Source organism: Melanostigma gelatinosum, assembly GCF_949748355.1.
Source record: "Melanostigma gelatinosum genome assembly, chromosome: 1".
Classification (NCBI taxonomy): Eukaryota; Metazoa; Chordata; class Actinopteri; order Perciformes; family Zoarcidae; genus Melanostigma; species Melanostigma gelatinosum.
The window spans coordinates 4,193,936-4,217,321 of NC_136634.1; the positions used below are offsets into that span (position 1 = coordinate 4,193,936).

General features: G+C 41.6%; 1 protein-coding gene across 2 annotated transcripts in view; it reads left to right on the forward strand.

The window, feature by feature from the left end:
• insc (INSC spindle orientation adaptor protein) overlaps positions 1–19,185 on the forward strand; it is a 45,640-nt gene extending 26,455 nt beyond the window's left edge. The window contains exons 3-13 of one of the 2 annotated variants that reach the window (XM_079278524.1): positions 568–934; positions 1,830–1,882; positions 1,959–2,082; positions 2,608–2,721; positions 8,858–8,983; positions 13,455–13,626; positions 13,785–13,963; positions 14,203–14,269; positions 15,254–15,409; positions 16,537–16,613; positions 18,020–19,185. In XM_079278524.1, the coding sequence (XP_079134650.1) occupies positions 568–934; positions 1,830–1,882; positions 1,959–2,082; positions 2,608–2,721; positions 8,858–8,983; positions 13,455–13,626; positions 13,785–13,963; positions 14,203–14,269; positions 15,254–15,409; positions 16,537–16,613; positions 18,020–18,148 (1,564 nt within the window). In that variant the 3' untranslated portion in view covers positions 18,149–19,185. The remainder of the gene's footprint in view (positions 1–567; positions 935–1,829; positions 1,883–1,958; positions 2,083–2,607; positions 2,722–8,857; positions 8,984–13,454; positions 13,627–13,784; positions 13,964–14,202; positions 14,270–15,253; positions 15,410–16,536; positions 16,614–18,019) is intronic. The other variant, XM_079278525.1, reaches the window with a different exon arrangement.
• The last annotated feature ends 4,201 nt before the right edge of the window (positions 19,186–23,386 follow it).

Genomic DNA, 23,386 nt, shown 5'->3' on the forward strand with positions numbered 1-23,386 from the left:
CCATCATGTGACAACATATGGCCGAAAAATACTTTCTCCCGTAGACTTACATTGGCTGTAACTCGGATAATCTGATAATGTTTTAGAGGTAATTCAAATTCCCAGTATAAACACGTAAATAACCCTGATTTAAATGATTTAGGTCCTAAAAGTTGTAAAATGCACTAATTGCCAAATATTCTTCTTCCTCTGTTTATGTCAATGAGGCTGAGAACAAGGCTGGACTGAGGGCTGGGTTGATGAAAACGCCAGTGCATTAACGTTATAGGCCCCATAATGCAGAATGAACTTTCATAGGAATGAACAGGGCGCTGCCTGTGACGCTTTGTCCAGTTCTCTTTATACATCCAGCGGTCACAACAAATGTGGATGTCCACATTTGTGGATGTCCGGTCAGCACAAACGACTTCCAGACAATACTGTCCTCAACATGCACACAGTATCTGTGTGTGTCTGAGTCGGATTTGTTGCTCCAATGGAGTTCTGTTTGTGCAGTTGAACCACTGTGACACATCTCCAAAGTGAATAAACTGGCTCTTAATTGTCCTGCCTTTACTTCTCCTACAGCACCCGCATGCAGTCGCTCCACGTCGACTCTGTCCAGCGCTGGATGGAGGACCTCCGCCACATGACGGAGGTGGAGTGTATGTGTGTCCTCCAGGCCAAACCCATCGGGGTGGAGGAGGACGCCCAGCAGGGAGAGCTGATTGTGGCCGCCGGGGTCGGCGCAGGCGACCACGTGGCCAGGAACAACCTGCAGACGTTGCTCCGCCGGGCGCTGGTGGTCAGCACGGAGCTTGGCAAGATGTTCCAGCGACTGGAGAAGGGACGCTGGCAGAGGGTCCACAGCACTGCCGTGAGGGCGAACTGCCACGTGCGCTCACTGGTGCACGAGTACAGCGCCGCCCGAAGCACACCGCCTGAGATGCAGAAGGTGTGGTCGGCATTTGAAGTCAGTTTGGGTTCCTTGCAAGCGTTTACCAATAACAAATAGGAAGTTACAAAGGAAGATATGTGCTGTAGCTTTAAAATCAAGACTTCCTGACACGCCAATTCAAATATAACACTGACTTTTTCATGCCGTTCTATACAACAGACTCGTTTTAGAATGTGATCAATTTCTATTTTGTCCCAATACAATTAAATAAGAAGTTTATGCCAATAAAAACCTATATTTAGTTCTTCAAATCCATGTACTGAATCATATTTCCCCCTTAAATAAATGAGTGATATCCTTATTATAGACTTCATTATGTGTTGAACACCAAAAAACAAAGAGAAAGTTGAAAAATTTCATTCCAAAGTGATCAGATCTTTGCAGATAAATAACTTGAAATGATGATGTATCCATCCCGGGTGTTGCAAATGTTAGCGACAAGAGAAAACCACAACAAATTGTAAAAAAGCTGATACCTGTGTTGCTGTATGGTTTCATGGGGTATTCTACATTTGCCCTTTGAAAACGTACGATATAAACAAACTATATCAATAATCATGATGTCATGTTGAAAAATGTTATAAGCAGGTAAATGCAGTAATATTGTGCAGCTCAAGAGATTAAGAATTTACTTTATTTAGCAGAGAAATGCTGTGAATTAAAGCTGAAGTTAGATTAATCCACATTATGTAATGATCTATTTTCTATGGATCCCTTGGAAAGTTTTCTAGTTAAAAATGAATACCTCTCACTTTGAGCACTGCATGTGGATCACTAATCTCATTCTGTGTAGAATAAACTTTGATACAAAACCATTTATTTTCATCTGTATGTCACTTCTCTTTGTCTTTTATCATAACGTAATCTTATTTACCTTTTCCTCTTGTTGCAGTATGAGCAATCTCTGCTGGAAAAGTGTCTGGAGCTGACCAATATTACAGAGAGGTAAGACTCGCTAGAATAACTTGTACACAGCTGGGTTTATGTGGATCAAAAATCCAAAATGTCTCTTCACTCACAGGTGCCTTCACACTGATGACGAGTTCTTCCTGAAGTCCATGAGGGAGGCCATCCACGAGATCCTTACGGACGTCAGCGATTCCTTCAGCAACATGATCGACATGGCTCTAGCCAATGAGATCCGGGTATGTAACTGAATCATGTCCCCCAGCCCTGAATATCTACCCAAATTATTATTTCTGTATTTCTTTTTGGGCCCCTCCACATGCGCTCCGTCAGGTGTTGAAATCGATGTCATCAGTGCAGATTTTTTAATAAAGTCCTTGGTTCATGTGATTCCCATTTTTTCTGTGTGAATAATAATGGTGAATAAAGACTATGAGTATAAAAATAATAGAATATCTTTAAAGTAACTTTTACCTTCCACTGGATTTCACAGACACACTGTGATTTAAATGTTTTCCTAATAAACAGACTTTTATCCAGGCTGTCGACTGATATCATTTGGCTCAATTAAAGGGCACATATATATATATAAAGGGCATATATATATATATATATATATATTTTTTTTTAATTTAAAAGATGTTACAATTACAGAAAAATAAAATGAATCCACTTCTAACAGCATTTAGTTGCTGACAATGTGAATTGCATTTTTGGGTCTGTAATAAAAAATGACAATGACAAATGTTTTATCTTCATCGCAGCTCCTGATCAAACAGATCGACTCATCGGACAGCGTTCATTCGATCGGCAGTGCCATCAGCAACCTGCTGTCCCTCACCCAGGACGGACCACAGCTCTGCAGCATCATTGCCAAGGTACTGTGGACATACTAGTGGACTCTGTACCGCCTTGATCAGATGGAGATTCATTTCCAGTGCCCCTTGGGGTCTGATACCAACTCACCGAGGCAGCGTCTGTATGGGACACACCGGACTTTCAACTTACTCCAATGTAGCCCCTCCGTGTCATTATTAGAAGGTCAGAGCAACGGATGTAGTATTAAGAACGAGATGGGTTAGATGGGTCAATCAAATGCAATACTTTCACCCAGGAGACCACTGGTCGTGTAATAGAAAACCAAGTAAACATTGTCATACTGTACCGTAACTTCCATACTTCACTAACGCTGTTTATGTAACAAGCGTAGGTATTTTATGTAAGAAACATACTTATTTTAACTCAAAACGGGATATTTTTCTAAGCCCAATCCAGTAGATTTGTTGCCTCAACCTAACCAAGTAGTTTTGTTGCACAAGTAAATGCAAAAAATTAAGGATCTGTGCATGTAATGAGCAAAAACTGACATTAGGGCAACCTTAGAACCCATCGGTCTGACAACAGAGAAGCCTCTGGGTGTGAGGGACTATATTTCTGAGCCTGCGGAAATCAGGGTCAAGACTTCCCTTTCCATGCGCTGCTCATGGTTTACAGATTCGCAACTTGAGATGCGAGACAGGAGATGAGTTGAGAGACGATCGGATTCTTCCACAAGTAGCCAGTAGTAGCAGCTAACTTCACACCAATAAAAAGCTGAATCATCGTCGGACGACAGTCGATAGATTCAGAGATTGCATTTCAGCCAATGAGTTTTGCCTCTTTTGCTCTCCACACGGACTGTTGACTTGCATTCAACTAAAGCCCTCTTGAATTTGATTATTCAACAGTACTCAGACTACAAAGGGAAACCAGAACCCTTCCTATACCAAACTCAATATAATAATAATCTGTTAATAGAGATTACTAGAGGGGCACCTAGAGCGTCGTAGTTGGACGCGTGGGGCCACTGACAAAGCTATTGCATTTGGCGAGTTTGGAGTGAGAACATGTTAATTGCAACTAACGCATTTCATTGTGCAACAAATCAGTGGCAAGACGGCAACAGGATGTATTGTTTTCTAAGATTTGCAGAAGCCGCTTCATTTGATATTACATCTCCACCCCTCACTTCCCTCTAGACGCACCCTTGTTACGATCAGCTCCACCTTTTGCCAGTGTTCATCGTCCAGGCCTGCAGCTATCTCTTTATACATGTCTCGAAAAAGCCATTTCACTGTGAGATAAGACAAGACAGACCGGACAACAAGTCTCAATTGGCCATTAGTCAACCGACTGCTTCTAGGATACTCATGATAAGACTCTTCCTGATGGCCCACACGCACACAAAGAATAACACGCACATACCTGCTTTGCTGCCAGATTGTCAGATCAATACTGTCAGCTCCCATTAGGAGTGAGCATTGGTCACAGATGCAGGTTGCTTTACCTTTCAATGCGCTCCACCTTTCTCAACTCCCTCCGTGGCACCGCTGGCCGAGCCCTCAGAGAGGCGTCTGAAGGAAACCCGGCTGCTAATGAATACCCAATGCAAAACATCCTCCACCTGCCGTCTGAGTTAATGAACTAGCACCAGTCAGTCTGTCACAACTCTCACATGCACACCCTTTTACAGTAGAGCACATCCTCTGGCTCGTATCCGAGCGCTACGCTCATTATCATTCTCCGCAGCACGCTGACTTTACTTTTGAAAAACTGCAATGAGCCGTTTAAATATTTGGGTGGGCACCTGATATTTCCTCCTTTTCCATCTCTTTGCCAGTGTCAGACGGTGTTTAGTGAGTGCTCAGTGTGGAGAGAAGAGAGGCACGTTATATGTGTGGTAGTGATGCAGGCAGCATGATGAATAGAGATGAATCATTGTGTATGCTGGAAGAACCAGATGCGTTTAACAATGTTGAGCAGCATAATGGATACCAGACAGTTTAACGCCGTGGCAGCTCCTCAGGGAAAATGAGAGCACTGTGTAATAATTAGGTATTAACTTTCCATTTACAGCCATCTAGCTTGCATAGTGACAACAGCCGATCGTTTTGCTCAGTTAGCACGTTGTTTGTTGCTGATACATCAACTTCTACATCCCGTCACGGCTGTTGTCAGGTCATAAAGTCTTCCCCTTGGGTTTTGTTCGAATGTAATTAACAACTTCATACAAGTGTTTGTCAAATGAAATTTGGATACTTAAAACTTCACTGGGGTCGGCAACAATGGAGTGACCAGCAAGAGTAATCTAATTTTAAAAAATGGTCAAACCCAAAAACCCAGCCCGGTGTTGCCAACTCTTTCCCAATGAAAGTAGGTAGCAGCACTAGCTCCAACAGTGTCTACATCTAGTAAGAAAGGTGCCAAGTCGTCAACACGACAGCCCGGTCCTTCAGGCCTCCCTCAATAGCCACTCCCCCCAAATTATCATGATGAACGTAGCCAACATTGCTATTGTTAGTATTCACACCATCCAGCAGCGTGTAGAAGACTCCAGTGACGCAGAATGAGTGCACGGAAAGACTAGCGAAGGCAGGTAGACAGGCAGGTAGGACGTCCGATCATTACGTTCGGCCCAAATGAACTGAATGGAAGGGCTCATTACAGTCCTGCGACAGTCACGGATGTAATGAGAATTTCAAAAGAAATATTTAAAATGTTTTTGAAGAATGTTGCCAACACTGCCTTTAATCAACCAAAACAATTCATTTAGTTATTTTATCTCGTATCACAGGGAAATCATAGCTAGATATTATTCATTTTAACATTTAAACTCCACACAGAAAAGCCCAGGGCTGACATGACTAAAGAGGAACATATTATATGAGTTGACAGTGTTTACCATTGAGCCATGAAACACCTCATACATCAAACAGCAGCTGGAATACTATAGAGCGACTGTGTCATGAACTACATGAGAGTTTGCTCTCTCAGTGTTTGCCTACTGTCATGATGGATACTGATCTAAATACGTCCATGTTGGCAGACCCCCCGTGTGGGCCCTTGCTCTTCTAACAGGGGAAGAGCATGACGTGATCAGGCCCGGTGAGAGTCATCAATGCTACATGGATAGGGAGGTCTGAGACAAGATGATGAATGTTTTTTTAAGCTGTAAACTGCCTGCAACCTCAAGAAGCTGCAGGCATTGTGTGAGCGAGCACAACAGTCCAGAGCACAGAGATCAGTTCAGAAAACGATGAGATGGACGGAAATTACACGCTGTGTCGACCTTCACATGCAAACAAACGGATATAGAGGCATCTTTAGACAAGGCGTCAAGTTTCACATGATGATGTTAGTGCAGCAAGTTCCAAAATGCACGAGTGTGAGGATAAATGCGTTCATTGAAGTGGAAACAATAGAACTGCAAGTTGTTTGATGAGGAAAGAAACAACAGACAAGAACCAACGATCTGTGAAAAGGAAAAGCACGAGACAGTCTGCAAAGTTGAAACAAACAGACAAGGCGCGTCTACTACAAACTGATTGTCTGAATAAAACTATCTGGAAGTCAAGCTGGGGGTTACATTTTTTCCTCTGATACAATTCTGATTTAAAGTTGATGAAGAAAGATAGATAAATGATGTGAAAATTTGTCTTATTGCTGGTTTATTTCAAGTTTAAACAAGCTCTATCAGGCCTAAGCATTGCTCAAAAGCCCATATATAACAGATGCTACCTAGATTATCCAGTTAGAGGATCAAACAATTCAGGTCAATTGGTACACAAAATGGCTCGATGGCGCCACTTACAAAATCTCTGAAATTGAACCGACATGTATGAAATTTGCTCGGCAGATCCAATGTGGAGACACAAAAAAGGCTCTTTGGGGTACACAAAAAACAACAACCGGAAGTCAGACATTTTTAATTGAATGTCCCATTTTAGCCCATTTTTAGCTTTTTGAACGAAATCCGCCTAAAAATGTAATCAGATCAACCTCACATTTGGTCAGGACAATCTACAGACCCTTGCAATCAAAAGCTATCAAACGTTTGCGTTTTCATGCAACATTGTTGGCGTGGTGGTGAAAAATGCATCCTTCTCCATAAAAGAGGAAGTTGTTGTAATTTAAGCGTCCTTTGTCTAACTTGGTCCAATCCAAATTTCTCAGCCATAATAAGGTTCCAGACCTGAGAACATTTGCATGAAAATATAGACTCATAGCCCCGCCCCCACATGTAAGCCACGCCCTTTCCATAACCGTTTGCTGTAGACTCTTATTTGAGGCGTCATTGCACTCAGCAGAGAGTTCCTGTTTCACTGGTGACAGTTCTATCTAGCCCCTAAACTTTAGCCTCACCAAATTCATAACCCATGAAACGTTTGTCATACATGCTTGTAGGACCCATCATTGCACTCAGCAGAGGTCCTGTTTTACGGTGATTGGCTGCCACAACCTGCGTCCCGCCAGTACCCCCATTGCGTGGGAAGGTGAGAGGTCCCGTTTTGTTGCCCACTTCTTCCCTGGTTGCAGCATCTCTGGAAATCTCTGGTATCAAGGAACCCGTACACTTAAAAACTTCAATCAAACTTTTTAATCGTTAAAGTCACATAATATGACTTTAAAACCAACGAATCAAAGCTCAAAAGTGCGTTCGACCATTCGGAGATTCTCTCCACAGACTCACTCCGAAAGCGAAGGCAACATTTGCGTCACAGCACAACAACAGGATCAAAGACCTCTTCTTCACTACCCGAACACAGCTTGATTCAGCCGGCGAGCCTCTACGGAGTTTCAATAGGTGAACTGAAAACTGTCTGTTTGGTTATCACAGTTCTTCCAGGTATGGCGGAACAATATTGTGCCGGCGGTGAACAGGGAAAAGCGGTCAGGCTGGAGGGCAGGATGATTAGTCACTCCAAGCCCCAGCAGCATGGCCTGAGCAGCATATGAGACATGCCAGCCCAGTATAATGGCCTTATTAGAATAATGGTGGTAGTTATGGACAGGCTCCGTCTTCCTCCAGGAAATTCTATCTACCTACAATAGAATTCAATACCTGCAAGTGTTTTTTTTTTCAGAGGGGCGCTTTGGTGCAGACATGGAGCCAATACAGGAGCTATTTTTGTTTGTTTACACCAAGCATAATCCGACAGAATAGTCTCAGCTATTATAGATAGCAAATCATGTTTTTTTTTTTCCAGCTCAGTGTTTTCCATTCGTGAAATATGTATATTTTGGCTGTTTTTATCTGACATGATAGATTGTGTGAGCAATTTGATAGGTTCTGTGGTTGGCAGGCTTGCTAAGTAAAGCCGGCCAAGTCTATCGGTCATTCCGGGTCTCGCTAGACTCTTTGAAACCAGCATACTGCTATTGGCTCAGATCTGCTGGACCTGTTGGCTCTCACAGCACAGTCTAGCACGGAGTATTGATCCAACATTTTGCACAATCATGTGTGCTTCAAAGACAAGAGCTGATTATGACGTATGGTGAATCATTTGGTGGTGTGGAGCGCAACGTGAGGCCAGTGAAAGTCTCAAAACTCTCGCTGAAGGTTGTTTTCCCAAACTAACCACCTATTTGTCCCACGTTGACATATGAAAACGTACAGAGAACCAATTTCAACAAACACAGTGTCCACTCGACGAATAAACAAAACAGAAATCTTCATATGAGAACATAACTTTCGGTGCGTCATCGTGTGTTGTTGCTGGCCATTCTTAACTACTATTACATTAACGGTGTATAAATAAGCAACTCTGTCCTCTAGAAATTATGATCATATATTACCAAATTGTTATCTACATTACGTCTTGCTGTTTTATGGAGTTGGTAGTCACTGATTCTGACAACAGAAAGTGCAGCACCCTGACATCAGTCTGTGGTTTAGGTTTAGGCAACAACAGCACTTGGTTCAGGATTGGGAATGGATTGTTTTCCTTTTAATCGTAATAGAAAAACATCTCAAGTGACGAAATTTGTTGTCTGTTGTTAATCAGTATTAATTAGGATTTAGCATCTTTAGCTCATCCGAAGACACCGGATCAAGACACAGACAGCCAGTGAATGATGCTTGGCGTAGTTTTACTGTCGTGGTTGTCTCACAATTCAGCATTAGTGCAGATTAACGAAGTGCCGTATTTCTTGTCCTAATGCACAAACATCGAATTACTTTCCCTTCCTCCACAGGAAGGAGCTGTGGTAGTCCTGTTTAAGATCTGCAGGCAGGACCGCTTCAGAGACCTCTACGCTCACGCTCTGAGAACAGTGGCCTCCATCTGCTGTGTGGAGGAGGGCATCAATCAACTGGACATGGTAAACCGCTCTCGAAATTACGAAAAGTTGAAATAAAAGAGACAGACAATAATTGATTTGATATCATACAAAAGGAAAAGAGGAAAAAACGAGGTCAAGATCGTGATAATGACATCTGATTGGACAAGTTAATTTAATTAATAGAATGGTCCCAAATTGTCATCTGCATTTTGTGGCCAGATGTACAAAATCAATTAAAATGGCACATGAGCACTAATCCAGATTTTGCTGCATTGGAAAAATGGGTATGTGTACGTACCTACGACACACACTCACACACACACACACACACACACACACACACCCACACACACACACACACACACACACACACATAAAGTGAGATGACATTAATCTCAACTAAGTACAGTGCTTCCAGTAAAATAGCGTGGCTCCCTCCAGCAGCAGAGACAGATTATGTTTACACTGATCAGCTGAAGTCGTGGCTCAGACAGGAGGTTGCTCTCTCTCTTCCCAGCAGCACAGTATAGTCCGTCTACTGTTGCACATTCAGCCATGCTCTCACTTTCCATGTTATGACTGGGAGGCTTAGTTTATTTTCACAGGTGAATAAAGTGCCAACAATGGCAGAAGCAGCAGGATGAGGAGGAGCAGGCTGAGCGGCACAGAAACAAAGTGTGTGATCGTAGAATAAAGGATCGTTAAATGCAGGGGAAAAAAGTATTCGTTTCGTTAAAGGGGAATTAAATAATCTATTCCTTGTAATGTGTAAATTTAGAATATCTCTACATTGGTTCAACCACCATTTAAACATGATGCAACTGGTGCTTTTAATTACTTCATTTTGGATCACACTTCCTTCACACCCTGTTGATTGATGCCGGGAAGAGGCAAGTCGCAGGTGATTTTAGCCGCTGCTATCAGCAGACTCGATTCGAAAATGCAGTGTAGAAACTTTGTTTATGTCTCAAAATAACTGATAGATTGATTATATGTGGCACCTTTCCATTGTTTAAGCGGCAGCAGTTGACACAGCCTCTGTGTCATTAAATATATTCCTGCATTGATACTTTTTTGGGGAGAAACTTTTGACTGCAGCCGTTGAGTTCTCCAGCTATTTACTTGATTCAATTTTCATGAATGAGTTCACTGAGTTCAGGTTCAGGGGAACCGCCATTAAACTCTCGCTGTATCATTTTAGGATCGACGATGACGAGGAAAGAGGCATCATTCTGTGTACCGTGTTATTTTTTCCCCCGGTGACAGAGTTATACAGTACACACACGCAAATAAAGATGAGTCATGATTTGCAGTGTGTCTCCGTGGTGAGATCATTATGGGACCTCTTGACTGCTGAGCTGACAGGTCAAACATTTTGACCTGGATGACTTCGCAGTGTGTGTGAAGGAAAGAAGGCGAGACAGGGAGAGAGCGCTAATGAGACATCCTTCGTTTGTTTGTCCCTGTTTGTTCTCTATCGAGGATTCAACCAAAATAAACAACAGACGCACCTGTGTCAATCGAGCGCATACGGAAAGACAAATATAACCCGATTCCGGCTAATAATGATGCCACAACGGCGTCTGTGTTCACATGTACAGCAGCTGGGACAGCATGAATCATCCGAGTGTGAAAACTCTTTCACGGGGAAACCAGAGTCCGCCCCAGATTAGCTGCCTCGTCCCGGGAGAGACGCTGTCGACGCTACCAACCGCTCACCAGCGATCGCTCAGGCTTGAGAAACACAACTGTCACTGTTGAAGGGTGGTCGAGAGATGGGGCCGGCATGCATCTGCTCATTGGTGGATATACTATATGCCAACTTAGTTGTATCCCCAACTGGAACATTATGGAATCATAATATGGTGACTGGGAAGGGTATCGATTAGGAACACAGCTGCTCTTGATGGACAAAGAAGCAGAACTTCCGCATGAAGTTGACTGCAGTATTATATGAGACTGAAAATTTAAACTTTTAACCATCATGTTACATGAAAAGCTACATCATCATCTAAAAGCGTGGAATTAAATGATAGGACATGAATGCATTAATCAAGCGGGTGGAGCTAAATACAATGAAACGCTGAACAAGACATTTTTAGGTGAACAAAATGTTATGAAAAGTAACGTAACAAATTAAATTTGATGTTTGGGATTCTGCACTTTTGTTCCTGACACAGAGAACCGCAATTCAATGCATTTGTATGTTCACAGGCTAAAATACTTTCAACAGGGTGGTATGAAGTGAAACAGAAAAGTTATTTGCCGTTGGCCCAGAGAAGTGAATGAGATGCATCCGGCGTGTGGTAAATGAGGAGTTGGGGAATATCCTATTTTAGGGAGGAGGAGGAGGAGGAGGAGGAGGAGTTGCGGGTAGGGACGGGGTTTTGGGGGGGGGGGGGGTAGATGAACGGGGGTTTGGAGAGTGGATTGTTCCACGTCAGTGGGTCGCGATGGCGCAGTGCTGCTGACGTCCGCAGAGACAAAAATAGGGAATTGCCCTGTGAAGCTCAGCGCACTGATGCTCGTCAGCAGATGAGACTGACAGGTGTGGCGGGCTGAGCGTTGACAGTTTGCCTCACTCTGGATGCTCTAAACTTTTGTTTCAGAAGTGGTGGCTGAGCATCAAAAACATTAATTTGCTCTTTTCCTCAGTGATAGAAATAATAACTGTGACTGAAAAGTGACAAGTAAATAAAACAAAACATTTCTGATGTTTCAGTTGAGGGATTCATCTCCAGGACACAATTTAGGTCTTCATCGCCACCATGGACACCACGATCCTGAAGTTTATGATTGTACATTTGAATTGATAGTATGGATTGTATTCTGATTTTCAACACTTATGCAAGACTTGATAAGAACTACAGCAGACAGGTGCAGAGATGCTGTAGTAAAGTTGAATGAACTGTGTAATACTCCCCCCAAGTGGATACATATCTGCTCTACATCGTCATCTTTTCCTGAAGCCTGAATACCAATTAATGAAGACACACACACACACACACACACACGCGCGCACACACACACACACACACACACACACACACACACACACACACACACACACACACACACACACACACACACACACACACACACACACACACACACACACAGTCCTTTTTGTTTTCATGACTTTTGGGGATATTATATTGACTTGAATTAATTTCCTGGAGACTTAACCATTTCCGCTGCGATCCTAAACATTAAACCAAGTCTTTACCCTTAAAAGTGCATTTCATCCACGTAAGGATCGCGAGTCCCCATAAGCCTTAAACAGATTAATGTCCCCACAAGGCTGGTAAAACACGGCACCACGCACACACAAAGATGAGATAAACATGACCTCATGACCCTGAGTAAAGTTATATTTAGACAAAAAAGGCTTTTCTGCTCTTCTATAACTCTGAGCTCCTCCTCCAACCTGATGATGCACACACTCTGGGCCTATGCCAGCCAGTTATACACAAGTCTCTTGGCCATTAAATCAGTGCTTTAATTGTGATGGCTTTACAGGCGGAGCAGCCAGCTTTAACCAAGCTGACACCTGCATTTCACTTCACTGTCAGTATGGTTGGCCAGTGAAACCACTGAAAGTGATTTGCACCTCTCCTATTGGATATTTTATTAAATAACCGTACTCATGGTTTTGCATGTTTAAGCTCATTTTTATTGGCCAATAAAAAAGGACGTTAAATAACACACAACTATAAAAACGACCAAAACGTGTTTCCAGTTTGGTCCTTGATGTAAAGAGATTAAAGATGCAGATAGCCAAATAAGTAGGTAACATCTACTGTAGCTTCTACCAAACATTAAACTTGATTTCAAACAGTGTGTATGTACCCTGACCAACACAGTTAATACCTACATCATCTCAATAAAATCCCTTCAAGATAAATAAACTATGTAAAAAAAATACATACACATTTTAGATGATCATGAAAGTTCATTCTGTAAAATTTTGCACAAACCACATTTTGACCTTGTTAGTCATCATTTTAGTTTGCAAAGGAAACATTTTCCACAGAAAACCAAAAAAAAACATGTTGCTATTAAAGCGGTAGCACTGGTTATAATACGGTGGGCATGAGTTTCCCCAACTGGCGGCCTATGAAATATATATTGACTGCAAATTGCGCTACAGATGAAATTCAAAAGTATTCGACATTTAGTGATTGTTTTCCCATGCAGCCAGTGGTTTCTATTAAATGTTTGTCTTTGGAAATTGACAAGCAGCAACTTCAGATTTGCTTGAATTCAGTAATGCATCATAGTGAACATTAATCAGCCTTTTGTGTCACGATACAGTCATGCAGTCAGCAGCAGCCAGGCAGTGTGAAAACATTGTGTGTCACGCTAACGACAGCCGGATGGCGGAAAATGTTAAGACTTTGCGTCACCTTTAAAGTCTATCATATCTATCATAATCACTGATGACTGCTCATGTCCTAATAAGGTAACAGATTCAAATGAATGATTGAACTGTATGTTGTGTGATGTGCAGGTGGACGGGATCCTCTGTCTGGCGGACATCCTGACCGACGAGAGCAGCGTGGAAGCAGCCAGGGCCGAGGCAGCGGCGGTCGTGGCTCAGATCACGTCGCCTCACCACACGTCTACACAGCACCTCGCCAGCTTCCTGGAGAGCATGCACGACATCGTCACCGCGCTCATCAGTGAGTGGATGTGGATAATGCTAGGGTGCTGATAATGTAACCCAGACCTTTGGCTTGTTCTTAGGTTTAAAAAAAAGAACAACCAACAGTGAAAAAAGATAAAAAGATAAAGATAGAAGCTAGCACTGTACTGAATGAGCGATGTCTTATTCTCTCAGAGTTGTGCGAGAGCGCCTCCTGTGGTGAAGTGTTCCTCCTGGCGTCTGCAGCCTTGGCCAACATCACCTTCTTCGACAGCATGGCCTGCGAGATTCTCCTGCAGCTCAATGCCATCCACATCCTGCTGCAGGCCTGCAGAGACCGCCAGAGGGTCGACACACCCTACTCCAAAGACCAGGTGCACGTCACACCGTGCATTTAAGCGCCGTTTCTTACAACAGATATTGTGGTAAAAACACCAAAACAGCTGGTTGTGATTGAACAGGAGCAGATCTTAGCAGGGACTGTATTTAAATGTAACTATTAGTATGGAACGGAACACTTTGCTTTATCAAATGAACCTCTCTGAACCAGCTTCGGCTAAAATAACAAAAGTGTATGTTTAACTTTCTTTTTTTTAATCTGTTTGAATCTCAGGTGGTGACAATCTTGGCAAACCTGTCCGTTTTAGAGCAGTGTGCCCCTGAGGTCCTGCAAGGCCAAGGTAATCTATTTCACAGCGAGCATTTTTACATGCATAATACACATATTTGTTATTTTTTATGACCAAAACTGCTGTTGGATGAAAGACCAACACACCAGCATGTATTGAACCACTCACTAACACCCATATGTTGAGAAACAAGCAAGAGCCATCTGTGTAATTCATGTTTAATCCTCAAGATGGCAGCAACAGATAATATTTGTGAAGTAGCCTGGAGCGGCTTAAATAAAACATCAACCTCTGAGCATATGCAAATATCTTTAAACAACTGAAATGCTTTTTAAAATCCCGTTGTCATTCATTAATTGCACTATTTATGTTCTGCTCTTAAATTCAAGTCCATCCTGTTTAACATGTTCCTTTGTGTCTATGTTGTTTATTAATGTATCGTAAAATACATGGATTGGTATGTATATGTTGTGCCAGTATCAGCAATATTTATTCACATTTAGTTCTTGCTTAAATGCATCAAGGTCTCCGCAGTCATTTCCAAATAAATCGTATGGCTCTTTGCTGAGTATTTATAAAATGCAGTCATAGAATGAGAAACCAAAAGTCTTTCTATTTATTTTCTGTCAGTTTGTTGCAGTCTTTGTCTCTGCAATTGTCCTGAAACACTTGTGGAGAATTATGTGTAACCACCCGAAGACTCTTTTCTTGTGTTGAGTGCTTTTGAACTGTTTGCTTTCTTACTGCACTTTTGGTCTAAATCCTTTCTGATGCGAGTCATTTCTGGCTCCTTTCCAATTCACCTGAGCACTTTCTTGTGTCTGAGTCTTGTGCAACTTTACGTCTGTTTTGTTTGGTTCCTATGTGTGTGTGTGTCCCTATGTATGCAACTTATTTCTCCTCAATTGTAGATTTCTTATTTACTTTTTACGTCAGTGCTGTTTGTTGTATCTCTGCTCATTTCCATCCTCCCCGACACCATTAATTCTCTCCTTTCCTTCCTTGTTAATCTTTAATATACATCGTGTCTTTCAGGAATAGAGCGACTGCTGCTGCTGCTGGCAGAAAAGCCGACCTCCCCGAGTCCATCAGAGGGCGCCGCCTGTGAGCGCGTTCAGCAGAAAGCTGCTGTCACGCTGGCTCGTCTGAGCAGAGACCCTGAAGTGGCCCAAACAGCCATCCAGCTGAAAGGTAGTGCAGCGTTTCAGTTTTCCAAAAACACAATTAATTCATTATTAAATACTACTGTTGAAATTCAGAAAAAGTTGAGGGAAACAAACAAAACATTTGTGTTGAAAAACAAATGTTAACTGAGAGTATTGCCGTGGAAGCTCAGCATCCACCTTCAGCTCCATCTCAGTTCACCACTTTCAGCTCTGGAAGCTTGTTTGCCGTAGTTTTTACTGTTAGCACTGTTAGCTACGAGCCGCCGGCTATTCAGAGCTTTTGAGAGGCAATGTATCAATCGAAATGTATTACACGACAGCTGGACCTTGAATTGAGCCTTGCGGTACTCCATTTGTCATTAAATGGCCAGTTTGTAGCATTTAGGAGAATCTATGGCAGAAATGGAATATCATTTACCGATATATGTTTCTTTAGTGTATAATCATCTAAAATGAAGACTTGTGCGTTGTCACGTCGGACACCGTAGTTCTCCTATATGCTTGGCAGACAGGAGAAGTTTCAGTTGGTTACGATCTGCAACCTTACCGCAAGATGCAGCCATGTCCTGCACACGTTTAAAGACTCAAAGACAAACAGAACCATCAATTGAAAATGATGCCGTGATTCTGCATCCTCTTGGAGCTTGTATATTTATTTAATTTAAGGAGGTAAAAATGTCACAGACTAGAGTGTCTCATCCTATTGGATGGACTGTAAAACCTCCACTTTGACATACACATGTACTGTACATCCATTCTGCCAGTAGACCTCTTTGTCTCATGGGGAGCAGCGCTCCATGAATGCTTTATGAAACCGCCTAATCTGATTAGTGGAAAGTAACATACATATATATGCCCCATAACAGAAGCCAGAGATGGAAAGTACTTCTTTTCTTTTCTTTGTAACCAAAGTACAGGTGATATCATTTTCTTTAAATGTATTTAAAGTACACCGGGAGGTGTATAAAACACGAAGTAAAAGCAAATACTTGCATGCAACAGAAACCTCCCTGTTATTTTGGGAATGTTCTCAGCATTATAAAAAGATGTGTCCAGTACACATCTGCTCTGTCTGCACCCGTCATTATGGTCAATATCAATGTCTAAGAATGGGACAAGCTTGTAACTGTTTCCCCCCTCTGCTGTCTTTAGCTGTTCCTCGTCTTATCGAACTGTGTCGCTCCCCTACTGAGAGAAATAACAGCGACTCAGTGCTGGTCGCTTGCCTGGTAGGTGTAAAGTGTGTGTGCATGTGAGTGTGTGTGCATGCATACCCTTAGATATATGTAAATGACTCCATGCCCGGAATACAAATATGCCATTCAAACATTCACCCCAGCCAACACTGCAAAAAACACAAAATCTTAATAAGTATATTTGTCTAATTATTAGACAGAAATCAAATATGACACTATCACCGAACACATAACATTTCAGTGAGATTACGGAGCGTGCTTTTAGACAATGCATCTTGTATATCTTGTGGAATATAGTTTAAAATGAGCTTTCCCAGTTAACTTCAAGATCTCTTTTCATCTTGAAAGGCCTAAACATTACAACCTATTTGAAGAAATCCTACCAAGCTCATTGTCACTTGTTCCCTTGGCAGATTTTTTTACTTTTTACAAGCAAAAATGCCTTTCATTCATAGTTAAAAATATATATTATAGTGGCTTTTTTCCAATGGATTTCAGTCATGCAGCTAAAACACCATAGATGTCCTGCTGCACTTGCTATGTAGTGCTTAAAAGTACAGTGTGTAGGATTTCGTGGCATCTCGTTGTGTGGTGGCAGGTTGCAACAAACTGAATACCCCTCTACTCACTCCTCTCTTTCCAAGACCGCGGTAATGTGAGCTTACATTCCACACACTGGCCCTTTAAAAAGCACAAACTGAGGGCATTTGTCCGCAGGCCTGGATGTGTAACATCAGTGCACCAAATGACTGCAGAATTGAATTACATTCACAGGGCAATATCTGAAAATTGAAAATATATCACAACCTCAGTATCTTTAAGCCATGTTTAGCTGACCGGTACACATCATCTCAAACGCTGTATGTTTAAATATGTACATATCGTGAATAATATCCCTGCTCGCACTTCATCATTCTCTCATTCTGATCATAATTATTGAGACCAGATCTTAGGGCCGATGAGGGGATTTGAAGCCCATAATGTTCAGGAGCTTACTTGGGCTGAGAAATGCTCCTCTTCACTGTACCCACAGTCTATTCAAGTTAATGTGATTCTATTTCATCCTTTTAGCCAAAGGTCAAGGAGAGCATTTGTAGGTGTTGGATTTTTCGCCTTCAAAAGGATGCTGAGCTCGCACGGATCATTTGTAATCTTAAACGTGAACGTAACTTACATACCGTGTGACTTTCAACAGCAGCCGCTCGACATGATACGTCACTTGCTCTGACCGAACAATAAAAACATTGACATTCAACGTATCCGTGGTTTGCAGCCAATCACAATGGCAACATTCTTTTGTGATTGCTAATATATTAACATGTGTGTGTTTGTATACAGTACAGCATTATCTTGTCAGTGTTGATGCATATGTCTGTCTGTTTTTTGGGGGGGTTTGTGCACATGCATACTGGTGTGTGTGTGTGTGTGTGTGTGTCCAGGCTGCCTTGAGGAGGCTGGCAGCGGGGTGTCCAGACAGCATCGAGGCAGCCGACCACCAGCAGCTGATCAAACCGCGGCTGGTCGACTCTTTCCTGCTGTGCTCCAACATGGAGGAGAGCTTTGTATGATGGCCTGCAAAGTGAACACTGATAGCGGAGAGCTAAACTCATGTACAACATCATGCACACACACTGTCCATGACACAGCAGAGTACTAACGAGCGGCTTCACTCCAGAACGTTGCATTGATTTCCTGACTGGAGCTTTGGTTTGTCTCTTCCTGTGTGTCCTGAGAATGTTTTTGTTGTCCAAATGTTGTACAGGACATCAAGAATTTGGGCGAATTCAGTGAAATTCTCAGTTTGGATGGATGCAAAAGACATCTAAATGTACATACATGTGTTGCCTATAGTGCATCTCAGTGACCACATTAAATGCAATGAATGTGTACAGTGTTCCAGAAAAAAAGGTCATTTGTTTATTGTATTCCACTGGGAATTTAATATTGGTAATTCTATAATTATTTTGTACGAACAGGTGCTACTTTTTGGAAATGAAAGTATAACCTGTTCTGGAATGAAAACACTTTTTTTTTGTCACCGCTGTGCAATTTCTTTGTGCAATGTCTGAAGATGTATCCAAAGCATGTCGGCTATCTGAGAACAGAGAAAGATCCTTCGAGTGGATAACACAGTAAAATGCCTCTGACGCAAATGATCATCTGAAGCATTTAGTGTTGGAGTACAAAGATGTCTGTCTGGTGGAATTCTTTCATTGTCGGTCTGTTTAAAGACATGTTGCCTTTTTTATGTTTTCAACTAACAGCCACTTTATTTGGACCATTTGCAACTAAATTATTACAGATTGCTATTTCATCTTTTCAGTTTATTTGAGTACCTTAATTGACAGGGCACTAGTAGTATTTAAAATGTATGACTGAGTGTGGCAACACGATCTATTTATACTGGTGTACAATTTATTGTTTTGTAAAAGCGCATTGTATGGTATGTTGTTATTCTCTTGCCATTAATGTAAAATATTATATTTGCCACTGGATAATGAATCTATAGAAATAGCCTTTAATTTGAGTATACAAATGCTTTTTATTTAAGGAGAATTACCATTATTGTATGCCATGCATGGAATAAAGGCAATCATCTATTGTTCAGTGTGTGTCATTCTGTAATACGTCACTGAAGCTCCGTCAGTTTTACACAAGGTAAAGCAGCAGTACTCAGAACAAAGATGACCTGGAGAAGAATGCACCCGCTGATGAAATCAATTCAGAGAAAAAGTACAGAGATTAAGGCCCCACATAGTAGTACTTTCTCAGTGTGAAGATGTGGAAGGGGTCACTGGTAGAACCTACAAAGAATTATTCTGTCTTATATATATCTTAATCTGCAGCTCACCTTGTTTTTACAGATCTTTATAGCGTCAACTCATTGCACAGCTGATTAGTTGGTTCATTTAGTGCACCCAGGAAGAGGGCCAGGCTTTGAAGCTAATTTTACATAGCGGCCAAATGGTGGAAGTTCAATTTTCAGAGCTGTAACGTGAAGCCATGCGGCCCAAAAAGACTTCTCACCATGGACTCGCATTGGGAACGAGACGTCTGTAACTCAGTGGATCTTTTTTGAATTGAATCAACGTCCCAGTATGAACTTTTGAACAGCCCATAAAATCATTATGTCCTAAAAGTTGTAAAGCTTTTGCCAAATAATAAGCACAAATAGCCAAATCCAAAGTTATTTTCTATCCTCGGTTCATGTGAACGAGACTGTGCAGAAGATTGTTGAAAGGTGCAGGTATATACAAACCTTTTTCACTTCATGCTCCACTGAGCAACTCTCACACGAATGAACTGGTTGCCACCTCTGAAGCTGTATCCAGTTCTCTTTATGCAGCCATGTGCTTTGCACAGAGCAGATTTAGCTGGGCAAGAAGTGAAAAGGCTCAAGCAGCCGATCAAATACCCTTTGCGGACTCTGCCAGAAATCTTTGGTCCATGTTGTACATAACTGGACTTTAAACGGTATTCACAACAAAGTAGGAAATAACAACAATAAACAAAACTAAAACAGACAAAGAAACCATTTAGCTACATAGCATCGTAGCATATAACCAAATCAAGTTCAAGTTCTTCCCATATTTATTGTTGTCACGCAGGACACTGCAGAACCACCGGTACAGCACACCACATTCAAAGTAGTCCACACACAGTGCCACCTTATTTCAGTATGAGTGCAGTCAGGGTCCACGCTGCTAAAGTTCCTTGGAGGGCCCCTCGACCTCCAGCTATCTCAGAGGAACTGAGCTCTCACATTCTGTCTCCTGCACAAAGATGAGAAAAGCCTTTGAATGAGGTTCACAGAGAAAGAAAGAGGCTAAAGGACCAAGAAGAGGTGGACCCTGGTGGTCCTCCGTGAACCGCTAGGTCCCCCCCCCCCAAAAAAAAAACAGACAGGAGGAACATTTGCTATTTAAGCCTCCAACTTTCCAAAAACAGTGGGTCTTATTGGAGGAATAGCAAGCACACAGTAGCTGCTTGCAATAGTAAAACTTCTCATCAAAATGAAATCTTTTCACTCATTGAGAATTCATGTATTTATTCAATCACAATGGATTTGAAAAGGATTCATAAGCCCAACTGCTGCAGACTTTTCACGCAACATTTTTAAATTATTGAGACATGATGCAGCAAGTGAGTACAAAGAAATATGGTCAGGCTTATCTGCAAAAACCTGTCCTTTATGTTGTCATTGCTTTGATAGAAACACCCCCTCCGTTGGCTTTCCTCTCCTTGGAGAGACAATTGAGGGTCTTCTTTCTTTCTCTGTAGCTTCTTTTTAACCTTAGGGCACTTATGCTGAGCATGGACTTGTTACACTCCAACCCAGAGTTGAGACAATTGAGCTGCTTTGTGTGAGCGCGTGTGTGTTGTCCAGCGTACACGTGGGAATGTGTTCAGAGGCCTTTGTGATAGAATATGCTCCTGCTTCGCCTTGGTGTGACCCGATGAAATATCGACACAGAGGAGAACTAAACAGACGGCCTAAAAACACAGGTTTCTTTGATATTGTTTTGGTTCGACCATGACCATTGATGCCAAGCATTGTAGCTCTGGGTTTTTCAGTTTTTTCTTAGTTTCTAAGCGCTTGAACTTTCATTTTCCTCCCTCTCCACGGTCCTCTGTGTGCATGCTGTTGCCATCTTTGTTGTTTTCAAATCTTTCAAGGTGGTTAGATAATAAGAAAAGTTTATTCAATCATCCTATCAACAAGGTCGCTAACGAACAGGTATCTGCATGTCAGCACTGTCACATTAAATATGGAAAGTGCACATTACAAATAAAACTGATAACAAAAAGAAAGATATCATAAAAGGACGAAGCTGCACCACAGAGTCATTTTCATGTCATCTTCACTGTCTTAAACCATAATTCACAGAGGCTCTGTGTAAGAAAAGGATCTGAGCACTTGTAGTCTAATGTAAGGAGCAACTCCTCTGTGACTCCTGGCAGATTTTAATATTTTATGGGTCACATCATTTGCTTTTGCCGCGGAAATATTTTTCTATGTCTGATTCTTTTTCTTTCAGATGGTACGAAATGAAACTTCCTCTTTGAAACTGCTTTCAGAAGTTGATACATTAGACTTCACATATTTAGAGATGCACACAAAGCAGTGTGGCCCCGTCGTTTCCGAGGTTAGTCTACTGATGAACATCAGAGGCCCCCGGACTCCATAATCAACCAGGAGGTCAGGGTGTTTACAAGGAGCATTAGCAGCTCCCTGAACATGGTGATATCTCGCTACGGTGTGTTAAGAAGTGCATTCGGACATATTTTTCACATTTGTTCGTCTGATATATTGTCTGAGTATAAATGCCTCCAAACCAACGGCAGAGTCACAGACGGTTCATACCAGAGAGCACTAACGGTACAATCTCAAAGGTGATTGTTGGTTGTCATCACTCTATATATTCGATATGCTCGTCGGTTTACAGAAGTCGCTTGTTAACAACATAGTTAGCTTGTATTTTGTGTACAATATTTCACTCATGGACAAGGGGGCAGATATTCCTGGCCTTTAAAATCCACCACTTAAATTCTGTTTTGTTAAATTGTTTACATTCATCATGTTGCCTCTAAAACCAGCTTGATGTTCTGTCAGCTTTGGGCTCTGTAAACTGTACAACTGAGAGGTTTAAAGTGTTGGCTCATATAGACCTCACAGTTTAAAGGCTAATTATGACTTAAGTGCCATATCTATTGGACAGCCAATTAAGAGAGTAATATTCCTGTTTACTGATATCTCTAGTCCAGTGCTCAGCTGGCCTCTCATTAGAGGACCCAGTGGGGATTTTAATTGCTGAAATACAACCACAGCATTGAGCATGAATTATTATCAGCACTTTTGACCAAAGTCAGTGAAGAGTAAAAGCCTAAAGCCAAAAATGTTTACGGGTTGGTGTAGTGGTCATACGGCGTTATCTTTCGCTGCCTGGCATTGGTGCTTCATGAAGTTTTAAACATTGTTCTGGATAAATCATGACTTTATTCTGCTGAATGTGACTTAGTACTACAGAAGAATAAATAGTAAATAAACAATTTGCAATATAAAGAAATCACTACTGGCTGAATAACTTGAATTTTTGAAACCTTTTTTGTCAGTTGTTGGGTAGCAGGAGTTCATTTAACATTATCTAAAAATAATTTTCAATGCAAATGTCTGATGCGAACTTTATTGAAATTTATCTTGCAAGTCATCACAGTCGTAAACCTTCAGAATTTAAAGATCCCGCAGGAAAAACCCCAAATGGCTGGTAAAGGAGTGTCCATCCCTTAACATGCCGAGACCTTTGTTCTGTTACTACAGTTACAGATGTAAATTAAAATAAGTCGATGTTGACTTTTTGTTACACATTCAACACTAACAACGGTCTCTTGTGTGACGTTTCACTCAAAATGCAATTGAGAATATTGTTTCATTGTATGGTGACATAAAAAACCAATACTTAAAAGAATCGGCTTTGCAAATGATTTATGGGCCATAAAATGCATTCAGCATGTTTGTTAGAGTTCAAGGTAAACACACAATGTGTTTTGGTAAGCAACATTGACAGTAAACATATATTTTGTTTGAGGACTGGCAAAAATGTCCTCACTTTCCAAAATGTCCTCACTCCGAAGGTGTAAAACTTGTTTCGGTCCTCACAAAGCTAGCTGTACAAGTCCACACACACAATCTATTTGGATCATTGTAATTAAACACATTTTCCAGTTTCTCTTTTAAAAACCATCAGTTTTGTACAGAACAGCCTTATTTAACCCCTGTTCACTACCTCTCTTAACACACTCCTCTG